Source organism: Dromaius novaehollandiae, chromosome 19 (assembly GCF_036370855.1).
Source record: "Dromaius novaehollandiae isolate bDroNov1 chromosome 19, bDroNov1.hap1, whole genome shotgun sequence".
NCBI lineage: Eukaryota > Metazoa > Chordata > Aves > Casuariiformes > Dromaiidae > Dromaius > Dromaius novaehollandiae.
Genome location: NC_088116.1, coordinates 8,957,142 through 8,969,411, shown reverse-complemented (window position 1 = coordinate 8,969,411; position 12,270 = coordinate 8,957,142). Strand labels below are relative to the sequence as shown.

The following is a 12,270-nucleotide window of genomic DNA, read 5'->3' as shown; positions in this document are numbered from 1 at the left end:
GTCTTCTTAGTGTCTATTCTTGGGTCTTTTTTCGTTTTGTTTTTTTGTTTTAAACACTGTATGGCATGCTACAGCAAGGTTCTCAGCAGGAAAAAACAAACAAACTAACAGTATTAAAATAATTAAAATCTAAAGAAATGGAGAAGGTATTTGAATCACAGAGTAGTGAATAGTTGGGACTGGAAGGGACCACTGGAGATCATGTGGCCCAAACCCCCCCACGCAAGCAGCATCAGCTACAGCAAGTTGCCCAGGGCTGTGACCAGTTGGATGTTAAATTTCTCCAAGCATGGAGACTCCACAAACTCTGGGCAACCTGCTCCAGTGTTTGATCACCCTCACAGTGAAGAAGCGCTTTCTTATGTTCAGATGGAAAAGATGGGAAGAGCCTCTCCATAAGACAAGCATGAATGAAGAGAAACCATTTCAGAAAATAAGGGTTGTTTAAACAGGTTAGTTAATTAATCCTGCATAGTTGAATAGTATACACGACAATGAGTAAGTGATATGTTTCATATGATAATGTGAAAACCTATAATACTGTTTATGACCATTTTCATTGCCTTAAAATAATTCAGGCAGTGTTTTACGTGAGGTACCTGCATTTCGCAGGTGCATCTTTAAAGCTCTTGCTCCTGCCTGTACCAGCTGGGGTCAGCTGCTATTCAGCATGAAGCATCGTTTCAAGCTCAGCACCAACGCTACATCTGGTGCCATACTGCTGTTTGACATCAATGCAGAAGTGCGCAGCAGGCAAATAAACATGAATTCCTGGATCAAGTCAAACACCGATGCTTAACAAAAATGCCACTTAGTACTTACTAATAAGACAAGATATTGTCCTGTATTTTTGACATGCTACCATTTCTACTGTCTTTCTGCTTGGACACAAACCAGGCTGTTGCCATTCTGGAGTCGAAGTCTCCATTCCCTGACGCTCCAGCGGCACTCAGTGCAGGGAAGTCATGCCTGACGTCCGGTTTCGATAAGCCCACTTCATGCGATGACTAATGCTCCTCATCTCTTCCACAGATTTAGTCATTCTGATTCCTGGTAACTTAAGCATAGTTTTAAATTTATGCTTAGTTAAATATTGTTTGAATTAGAATGCAATAGAACAGTATTCACTCACGTTACGTCACAGGAAAGCCGTTAATCCGTATACGTTAATGCCGTATATGTCCCTGTTGGCAGAAGTCGGCCTGAATTTTTTTCTAGCAATTAACCTTTCATTTGCAAAAAGCACTTTTTGTTTCTAAAGGCGTCCAGTAGTGTAATCTCGGCTTCCTCCTGCCTCACTACCAGCCTGTCCTTCCCTGCCTCCCTCGGCATACTTGCGGGGGCTTTTGCTTCCCCATTTCCCCAGGATTGCCACCAGCCCGCTCTCAGCTAACGCACACGCTATTTTCTCCATGCAAGTTTTAACCTGATGTACAACTTGGGGTCTTGTGGTCGTTAGTTTTTCTCTAATCCATTTCTGCCACTGATGCTTTGCAGGGTGGGCAGTACAACCCCTCATAAAATTTCAGGGAAATGCTATTTGTTAGCATTTTTCAGGAGAATCAGCCTTGCTCTCTGCCCCATCACTTAAGCAATAACGTAAACGGGGCAGCAGTGGACTAAATCACTAATGACTTTTTCAAGTCAACCAGACCTCACAGTAGATGGTATCCCACAGAAAGTATTTCGGTTGCATGTGGTCACACTGCTGCTACCCTCGGTGAAACCTTTTCCCTGAAATACGATGTGAATAGGCTTGAGTGCACATTTATCTCCAAAGTCTACTGGACTGCAGACTACAGTTTGCTGAACACAAACTTTGAATTTGTCTAGAAAGACATGAAATAGAGAGAACTGAGTTACCAATGTGATCACAAATCATCAGTATTTTCATGAGGCTTCAATTTAAGAAAAAAAATAAAATAAAAAAAGTCTGCACAGAAAAAAAGAAAAGGCTCAATGACTTCTTGAGTTTACAAAGGGTCTGTTTACCCTGCAGGCTGTGTACATTTACTCAGCCTAGTCACCCATTGAGCAAACAAGTGTGTGGTCATGGCAGCACAAAGCTAGCGGAGGTTAGCTACGCAAGCACGGGCCAGGTTTCTCTAGAAGGGCTCATCACCAGCGCCCGAGTGTCATGCTGCTATGATTACACCACTCTCAGCTTAAGGCTAGCCTAGGTAGATATACATACCCCGCAGTCATAGCCTGACTTGATTCCCTTGGCAAAGCTCTTCAAGCCTTTCACACAATGTCTAATCTGAAACAATGCATCTATCAAGCATGTCAGCATTCAAACAGGCTTTCACCACTCCTTTTGTTTCATCAGTCTGCCCTACCTCATTAGCTGCTAAGCCAAACAGCCGGCATAAGGATATTTTAGACAGACACCCTGAGGAGGTTCCTTCTACCTACAACAGGATCACCAGCAGCGTCACCCCCTCTACCCCCCTTCCGCAGTATCTCAAAACAAGTCCCGCTAAATGGTCATAGAGCTTAATTCTTCTTAACCAATGTAAAATTAAGTTAATTGATCTTGAAAAAAAATGAGTCTTTGTATTTATGCAGGAATGCTTCTGCCAAGCTTTTCTGTACTACCAGATCCCATCATTTGCATCAAAAGGCCACAAAATCCAGATTCGGATTAAACTACTTCACCTTGCAATTACTCTTGACAGTGCAGTTTTCAGAGTACCTTGATTTGCAAGAAAAACAAAATTTAAATAAAGGTTATTGTCTGCTTTAGTAAACCATCGGAAATTTGCTTTTCTGGTCAAACATTCTTATTTCAAATTAACAGGCAGTTAGGGAAAGATTCTCACACTCACCTCACTGTACAGAGACCGCTTACACCATTTCTCATTCTGAACAACACTGGTATAAATGTTTTCTTAAAATGTAAACAACTGCTAAACCAAGACAACAAAGTTAGTACTGATTTTCTATCAAGATAATTTAATTGCTGACTCATTTGCAGTAGGAGGGAAAAAAAAATCCCTTAAACTCCTTATAACATATTTATCACTTTGCCTACAGATTCATTAATGGCTGTCCTCTTTGCGAAAAAAGTGAATAAAATGTGACTCAGCTCTCCGGAAAAAAACAAACCACCCTACTGCATTGTTCTCTTTGATGAAGTAATTTAATATATAAAACAAGACCATTCCATTAATCTGAAAATTCCTCCAGATACCACTAGCCTAAGATCTTATGCTTTTTTACCATTTGTCACAGGGCTTATGATCTAAGTGTAGCTTTGATAGCATTAAGGCTACAGACTTCCCCAAATACTCTGCCTTCCCATTTCTGAGGAAAAAGGCAAATAAAGGACGACCTAACACTTAAAAATTCAAAGGCAGGCAACAAAAGTAAATTATTCAATTGAATAGCTAAGCACATAACTAGAGTGACAGTACATGAAAATGATATGCAGAGAAAAAAAAAGTCACTATTTGGGAAAGCTGTATGGGCAGTGGCTGCTCTAGTTCACTGTCACTACCAGTATGAAGAAGCTATCATTTAAAGCAAATCAGCATCTTTCTGGGCATTTTCAAAAGCTTACACAATCAGTAATAGCATGCAAACTCATTTCCAGGTGTGCAGCTACCAGACAGCACTACTATATTTTCACAGGTACCAGAAAAGCCTCTGAATTAACCATAATTCATACCTAACCCAGGAGTTATGAACGTGAACAAACACCATAAAAGGGAGCTGACACCAGATTTCTCACCCTCTACGGTTCCCTACCACCACCCTACATAATTTAGCCATCCGAATTGCTAGGCAGAGAACAAACTGAGAAAGAGAACGGGTGAAGAGTTACTTTCAAGTAATGGTAATTTCAGGAGCGTGAGTTAGCAGCAGAGCAGGTTGCAGGCATGAAAGTGCAGTGCCTTAGAATAACCACTTAAAGGATATAAACCCTAATAAATGGCCTGGAAAACATGGCTGCCAGATGCATTTATGGAGACACCACGCCGATAAATGCAGTATGACAGCTAATAAAGGATGATCAACATCATTATTTGATAAGAAACAGGATACAGTCCCTATCATTCCGAGTCAGGTTTCTACAGCAATTTAATAATTTCTCTGAAAATAACAGACAACTCCTCCCCCAAGTCTCTATAATCTGTTTCTTAACAGAAAACACTGCCATCATTCTACATACCCATATTTTTATCACCACTTGTCAGCCTACCAAAACCCTGAACAGTTAAAAAGGAAGAAAATCCTCCTCCAGCATGAAATCTTCACTTATATTGCACCATTTAAAAAATGTATAATATGCTCGGGATATTTGCAAAAGAGAACATAACAATGTCTATTCAGCCTGCAGTTATGATTGATTTAGGTACTGGTGGTCCCCTGCAAGGGAACTCGCCCCCGACCAGGTACTCCTTTATCCGCACCACGAGAGCCTCGGAGGCTGGACAGTGACAGAGAAGCGATCCAGCAAAATGCCGAACAAAACCAAACAAACAGAAAATAAAAACATCAATTTTCACTCACATCTGATCATGCTCATCACTCAGCTGAACACGCACCATAGCTGGCACAAACACGACAGCAAGGATGTAGCCTGGTTCAAGCTGACTGGGCAAACGAGTTTGAACTACCCTTGGACACAGGAGTTTCTCTAGCAGCTCGGTTTCCAAAAGGGGCAACCCATTTTCCCCTTTCCACCTAGTCCTCTTCTTCCACTCGTATTACTACCATGTGGTTTCCGTCCCTTCCTTTATGCAAGCTTGAATGTACATCAAGTCTTTCACTGAATTAGTTACACCCATTAACCCTGCAGGACACTAAAACGAAAAAGCGCGTAGTTTGTCCCTAGGTGAGCGAGTTGAGCTGGCTCAGGAAAGGGTCCAACGTGCAGAGGTGGCACAACGGAAGCAGTAGGAACATGATTCTGGGAGAGGAAAGAGAGCAAGACCTTCCCTTTCAGCAGCAACCTTCCACACTGGTTTAGCTGTAACATGAAACCACAGCCCATGGGTACAGTTTGATAATCAGTATAGACCTACCTAGTGCTTTCTGCTTGCCAAAAGAAATAGCCTGGCCTTCCTTCTGCCCTGCACTCTCCCTTGAGGCAAGAGAGATTGGTGTAGTCATGCAGCAAAACCTTTTTTTAGACTTTATCACTTACAAATGACAAGTCATGAACGGCCTTCCTCGAATCCCGATTTCCATTCAGACCCTCTAGGGGAAGCTTGCAAACAGAATCTGTATCAGAGAGCAAATTCCAAAGCTCAGATTTCCTATCAGTGTTTGCATACACACACACACACACTTTTGGCACGAATGCAACCGAACTGGTGTCTCGAGTATAGATGCTGTTACAAAACCTACAGCTGTAGATAAAAATACATTGGAAACCACTTTTATTCCAGTATTAGGTTAGACTCACTTATTTACTCTCATTTTTAAAGCAAATATGCTAGTACAAAACTGCAGTTAGACTAGATCCTATAATGTGCCATCCCCAACACCTCCTGAGGTATTATCAGGAGAACGTTAGCCTTGTAACATCAGGAGTTTCGCAACCATTTAGAGCACCAAACCATTTAGAGATTTAGTGTCTTAATCTCCAGTTCCATCTAAAAATCAAACAGAAGCTGTGAGGATCAGAGGGAAGATATAATATCTTCTTAGAAGCACCAAGAAGGTACAGAATCTGGAGTCTGGCTAATTGCAGTTTCCCCATTAATTTAGCACACACCTAGATGAAGACATTTTAAGTGGACAATAAAAAAAAATCCTACTTGAAACCCAAACCACTAAGAGCCTGAGGTGTACGAGGTAGGCAGGCTCAAAAGCAGATGAATACCTGCTCTATTACTGATAGCAAAGCATGACTAGATCTTACCTTTTTAACGAAAAACTGGAGAGATCTTGCATGCAGAGCAAGTCAAAAACAGCAAGTAAGCTAAGAATCGGTATAGCTAGGGAGCAATATTGTTTGGAAAAGAAAAGAGATCAAATTTTTCTTGGAGGAAGTTTGAACGGTCATGAGATTTTCTCTAGGGGAAGAAGAATGGAGGCATGGAGGAAGCAGATATTGAGGGTGTGCTCATTAGAGAGAAAGACTCTGTACAGAGCAGAGCAAGCCAAAAGACTGGAGTGTCTGAAGCAGGGGCAAGGTGCACAGGAGAGCCACAGGCTGGAGGTTGTAAAAGGGCTGTGCGACGGGGACAGCAATATTTAAAGAAGCTGAGGCGATGGCTGGGAAGGAGCACTGAGGAAACTAGAAGATCAGCTGAAGAGCAGAGGTTGTCCGAGGCAAGGTCAAATGACTGACTGTTTGGCTGGAAAGGAAAAATCTGCGACCAAAGGTCAAATAAGGCCATGTTTCTGAGGAATTAAACCAGTCATTTAACCGTGCGGAAACAGAAATTGCCAGGGGAGACGGAAACAGATGTGAAAGGCGATTTGAAAGATTTTATTTTTCTCTTTGCTGAACACGGAGGAGTTAGGCCAGGGAAGACGAGCACAGGATGGGGAAGGCAGGGAAAGAGGAGACACCACAAGTCAGCTGACTGCTGACAGAAGTCATGGCTGGAAGAAACAGACGTGAATGGAAAAAAAGAAAAAACATACATGGCAATTCATCAGGTTTTCTCAATGAATGACCTGAGCACACGATAACAGAAGAAGAAAGCAACTGCAGAGAGAGAGAAGCTTTGCGCTTCCCTTCTGATACTGTGACTACCTAGGGAAGTTTCCTCTACTCTGCCAGGTTAAATCAGAGATTTTTCAGTCCTTTTTTTTTTTCCAAGAACCCTCCAGGTCTCCTTCATAAAAAGAATTAAAGCCTTCTTAAAAGGGTTATTTTTCTAGAGGGTCAATGGAAAGTAGCACAAAAGTAGCTCCTAAACAGCAGGAGTCTGAAGACCACAGGCTGGAATACTGCTGTTCTAACAAAAAAGGACCTATATCTTCCTTTTGCACTTACAAGTTACTATTCCAGCCAGAGACATTATTATATTAATAGTTACGCAGCAATTCTGCATTCTTCAGGTACTAGATGCACTGCTAATAAGGTGACAGGACAATTCAGAATTTTTCTCAACTGCCAGCTACATTTCAATAGTGATACAAAGCAATTCTCTTCTCTCTGGAAGATATAGAAACATTAACTAAGGGTGTACTATTCACTTGTTCCTCCTATGCCAGTTTAAATAAAGATATCAAATGATTTAAAATTTTCCAGATATAATTCACCATCATGCTTAACTGACTATACCATGACTAAAATTACACAATGCTTACCCTATTTATAGAAGAACTTGCAGAGACTAGTACCATTAGCTCAGACACCACTAAACCAGATACCGAAAACAACTCCGCAAGTAAAGATTGCAAATCACTCAGAAGCACTCGGCCTTCGGAGTGAAAGATGTTCCTCTTAAATACACACATAATGGCATTTTTAGTTAGTCTTTTGCTCCAACTTTGCTCTCAGAGACCGCTTACAAGTCTGCTTACTAAGCGCTGCTTATCAATACTATCAGTTCTTATCTTGGAAGACTTCAGTCAAGAGTAAAGCTGTAACCTCATACTTGTTGGGGTATTTATACACATTTTTATTAAAAAAAAAAAAACCCACTTAAATATAATACTAAAAACTTCAAACGTTAACAGTATTTTTTAGTAAAGTGTTTGGAGTGAAAACCGCAGGAAGTTTGCCATTCAACCATCACATGTTCTGAAGCAGGCCTATGGGATTTGCTCCACTCCCACACTGTGAGACATTGTTTGTTTTAGCTTTTTAAAAGTTTTTAAACAAAATTCCTTCTTCAATTACTTCCAAGGGAGTACACACAAACTAGCTCCGCAGTGGGAATCCACTCCACCCACTGAGGGATAGGGGAAAGTAACTATAGCATCTCGCAGCATCTGGCCAGCAAGGAAAGAGAACATTTACTAGGGCCATCTTGCCTGTGACGATGGTGAAGTAGAGGCAGCCAAGAAGCACTATAAACGGACAAAGAATTTATATTTTCCAGTGTTCAAACTGCAAGAGCGAGTTGGTCCACATCCTAAAGCATATTCATTGTGCCTTCAGGCCAGTCGACAACTGATTATACAGGGTCACGGCATTTTTCAGAATTAAGGGAGAGATTTGGGACTTGGCTTCAAAAAGGAAACAAACACCCCGAATGTGCATATTTCCACTCCTAAGCAAACTGATCTGCTGAGCTGACCAAAACGTCCTCAGAAACTCTCAAAGGTAGAAACATGCATGTGCTAGGTGTCCGTTTCCCTTTGGAAGCCAAACCCCAAATCTGTCCACTGAACTGACACAGAAAAACATCCAACTTAAAAAAAGATGTGTGAATTTGTGTGTTTTTTAAATTAAATAAGTATTTGTTCAGTGACATTAACTATTAAATAACATAATAAACTAAAAGCAAGAAAGATGAAAGCTGAAGAAAAAAATTTTGGCACCCGGAAAGTACCAGTAATTTTGAAGTTTCTCCCCAAGAGAAGAGTTTAACATTTGACAGTTACATCAGCAACACAGCTAAACTTCAGTGCTCAAACCAGTCCCCTGTCAACCACACCTAGCTTTTGAGATGAGTAATAGTATCTTTAGACTCTTCACTTTCATATTTAAAAGTGTTACATTTCTAATCATTTTCCTTAGAAGTATAAGCGGCTAAGGATTAGGTTTTGTTAACTGGTTTTCCACGTGGCATCCCAGACACCTCCACTAACAACGCTCAGCCTCTGGGATACGTGAAAACTACAGCCACGGCAATTCCCGGCTCGTCAGGATCCCGGATTATTGCCCCAGGGAAACAACGCAGCTCATGCTGCTAGTGGTGCTACTGAAATCAGTATGGCAACATCCTCCAACCTCCTATATGCGGCTGAGCAGTTCTTTCACTCAGAACTGGCATAATCGCCGACCACCAAAAAAAAAAAAGCAGCATCTTTACCGATCTAAGCACTGGAATAAGAACAAGCTGCTCCAATACTGCACTCCTGGCAAAATTTGGCTATAATATTTGATTGTGACTGTGACATTAAAGCTTCTTTTATCGCAGAACAGCCTCAACGGATACACTGTTTACCAGTCTGACTGTACTAACAGTTTAAGTTTACTAGTGCAATAAGAAGAGTTCAAGTAATTTGCATATCATTGTAATTCATTTTTTAGTCTTGGAGAATTAATGTTTTATGTAACGGTGGTTTCATCTTTGAAGCAGCTTCCAGACATGAGAGGGGAGTGATCTCAAAGCCTGGATATTCTGATGGAGAAAAACTATGTCAGAATGCTTTGCTTGGTAGCCTCATTTTCAGCGATGGCAAAAATCCAGATCTGAATTAAACCCGGGGAAGCTGAGAGCACACCACCTTCGAAAATAAAAATACGAAAAAAATCAGGCATTACTGTTGCAGCCACGCAATCTCGACAACACAAACATCAATTAAAACCTCCAAAAAGCCACCTTGACCAGAAACAAGCAGCACACACCTCCTTGCAGCCCAGGTTGACATCATTAGCTAACAGCTAACCGCACGCTGCACAAAGCTGCACCGGCAGCCAAAGGACTCTGCACTCAGCCTTTCTGGGATTGTTATCGTGTGGAAACTCTATTACCCCGCACAAAAGAATTACAGAGCTATTAACTTCCAATAAGAAGCCAAAGTACAAAAAACGGGGTAGGACCTGACATCCATTCTTCTCCATTTCTTTTTGCTTCTTCTCCTCTTACAGGGCCCATTTTCATTTCTGCATGGGCATTAGAATACAATATGTATATTACTCATGTTGTACCATACGTTTTATTTCTAATAGGGTCTCTTAGACTTGCTTTGAAAAAAATCATAGCAGAAATATGTTAAACAAAGAATGCACAAGGTATTATAACGAATACCAGTAATTATATAAAGCCATGAGTTTTTCTTACAGGAACATACTAATCTAGTGCTATTCTCTCATACATAGTCTTAAATCAGAGGTTATACTACACTTTAAGCAACAAATTCTCTGCAGATAATTAAAAATGGTAAATAATTCCTTTCTTCAACATTTTTCTCCACATCGACAAAAAACAGGGAAGTTTTATGACACGCTTTTTAGCAAGCTGCTTAAAAATAAAACCAACAGGTTCTTGAGAACAATAGCATAGTAATCAAAGTGGATAAAAAAAAAATAATGGTCTCACTAATGCCAAAGGGGGATGGGGGAGAGAAGCCATTTTAGAAGCTCTAAATTCTTTAGTACAAGAGCACAGCAACCCCTTTCACATCTATCCAACTTGCAGTTTTTCCTCCCCACATGCTTTACAGAGTCTTCATCTTCCAGCGGCTAGGAAGCATAAGACAGCAATTTGTACTTCCTACAAGGAGGACTCCACCCTGTCAAATCACTGGGTTTTACTTACACCTTTTTGTCAGTGTGGATTACTATTGCTTAGAAGAAAAGCAATGAATCTATCCAACTGGTAGCATCTAACGTACAGCTACCCTTCCCAGGCGAGAAGCGAACCCTTGCACAGCTCCGCTGCACGCCTGTGGTCAGATTTTCCACAAAAGCCAAGAAAATTTGTTGTGGCTAGTTCAGCGCCTCTTGCAAGAAAAGGCTAGAGGAGAACAATAACCAGTGGTTATTCACCAGAAAATACCCCAAAGCAACCCATACCAACAGCAAGCCTTGGAGCACTACGGCACGTCGATTCACCTTCCTCTTAGCGCTTTCAAATGACGAGCATGTAACCATTGACCTTAATGGAAAAAAAAAACATCTAAGCACCTTCTTCATTAAAAATTTGACCAGGTAGACTGAACTCCCCCAGGATAAGCACTTTCTTGTTTAAGTGCACAAAAAACCCATATGCACGTAATTCCCTAGATATGAATTATTAAGTATATGTCATTGCCCTCTTCTAACAAAATACTTCCCCAGGAAAACGCATCTGCTCTCTAATAAAGAGCTCCCTCACGGCCTCATACCTGGGTAAACACCTACTCTTCAAGGTGCTGCACATCTCTCTATTCTTCCGCCCTATTTCTATACTATGATGAGCATCAACTTAAATCTTTTCCTTGCTCTCCCTCGCTCTTTTCCATACATCCCATATGCTAAACATTCTCCCCTCAACCCACCGTTTAAACTAAACGTTTCCTTCGGGTTTCACGATGCACACGCCATTCTGTAACCTCCTCCAAGGGGGAAAAATCTCCTGATCCGTAAATCCTCCCGAAACAGAAGCAAATAACCTTTCCATAACAAAACGCTTCAGGCAAAGCTTATCCTCCTCCTACACAGGTAAATACCATCTTGTGAGCAGAGCTGTCATTTTCTTTGTCTTTGCCAGCGCGCAGGGTCCGCGCGAGCATCCCGGCCTGGACCCTTCGGGGCCTCCCGCACGCAGGGCGCAGCCCGACGTGGCACCTGCCACGGCCACACCGGCGACGAGGCCTCGCGCGGCCGAGCAAGGTCCACCCGGGCCAAAGCAGCGTCCTGGGGCCGCCGCCGCGCCCGGGGCAGGCAGCGCCGCGAGGCCTCACCCCTCTCGGGGCAGCACCGCGGAGCGCGGCCCGCAGCGCTGCCTGCCCCCCCCCCCCCCCGCCCGGTGCCGCCCCGGCCCCGCGGCAGGGACGTTTATGCCCCCACGGCCGCCCGCGGTGTCCCGCTCGCCGCGGCAGGCCGTGCTGGGGCCGCCCCGGCCGGCTGCCCTCGGGCAGGCCGCGCCGTCCGGCACCTCCCCGCTCCCCGCACGGCTCTCCCGGGGGCCGCCCCGCCGCCCCGACCCGGCCCGGCCGCGCCCCCCCGCGCGGCGCGGCTCCATTCCGCGGGCGAGCCCGGCGCTGGGCAGGCCGCACCCGCCCGGCGCGGCGCAGCGAGGCCGCCTCCCCATTACCGTCCGTCGGCGGGCTCGGCCCGGGCTGCGCCATGGCTCCGGCGGGCGGGAGGCGCCGCCGCGGCCTCCTCCGCCCGCAGCCGCGGCGTCGGAGCGGGAACCGCTACGCCAGGGGGCCCCGGCGGGAGACGGGAGCTGCCGGCCTGGGCCTCCGCCTCCTCCGCCTCATCCTGACAGCGGCCGCCGGCGGCAGCGGCAGCAGCGGCAGCAGCAGGAGGTGGAGCGCCGCGCAGGCGCCCACGGGGAAACCACGGGGCCGGCGGCCGCCGCCGGGGCCGGCAGAGCCGGGGCGGCGCTGCCCCGCGGCGGGGGGTGGCGGGCGGCCCGGGAGGCGCTGCGAGGCCGCCGCCGGCCCGGCGCTGCGGTGCTTCGTCGCCTGGCGGCCGCGCGG

General features: G+C 44.4%; 1 protein-coding gene and 1 long non-coding RNA gene across 4 annotated transcripts in view; both read right to left on the bottom strand.

The window, feature by feature from the left end:
- The window catches only part of RABEP1 (rabaptin, RAB GTPase binding effector protein 1), a 48,792-nt gene extending 36,536 nt beyond the window's left edge, over positions 1–12,256 (bottom strand). Inside the window, exons 1-2 of one of the 3 annotated variants that reach the window (XM_064523409.1) lie at positions 11,880–12,256; positions 823–1,057 (exon numbers count right to left, since the gene is read on the bottom strand). In XM_064523409.1, the coding sequence (XP_064379479.1) occupies positions 823–928 (106 nt within the window). In that variant the 5' untranslated portion in view covers positions 929–1,057; positions 11,880–12,256. The remainder of the gene's footprint in view (positions 1–822; positions 1,058–11,879) is intronic. The other 2 variants (XM_064523411.1, XM_064523410.1) reach the window with 2 other exon arrangements.
- LOC135330333 (uncharacterized) lies at positions 7,633–11,286 on the bottom strand. The gene is made up of 2 exons (XR_010392298.1): positions 10,658–11,286; positions 7,633–9,366 (listed from the first exon to the last, which is right to left on the bottom strand). It is a non-coding gene; the product is annotated as an uncharacterized LOC135330333 (long non-coding RNA).
- Positions 12,257–12,270: the final 14 nt, after the last annotated feature.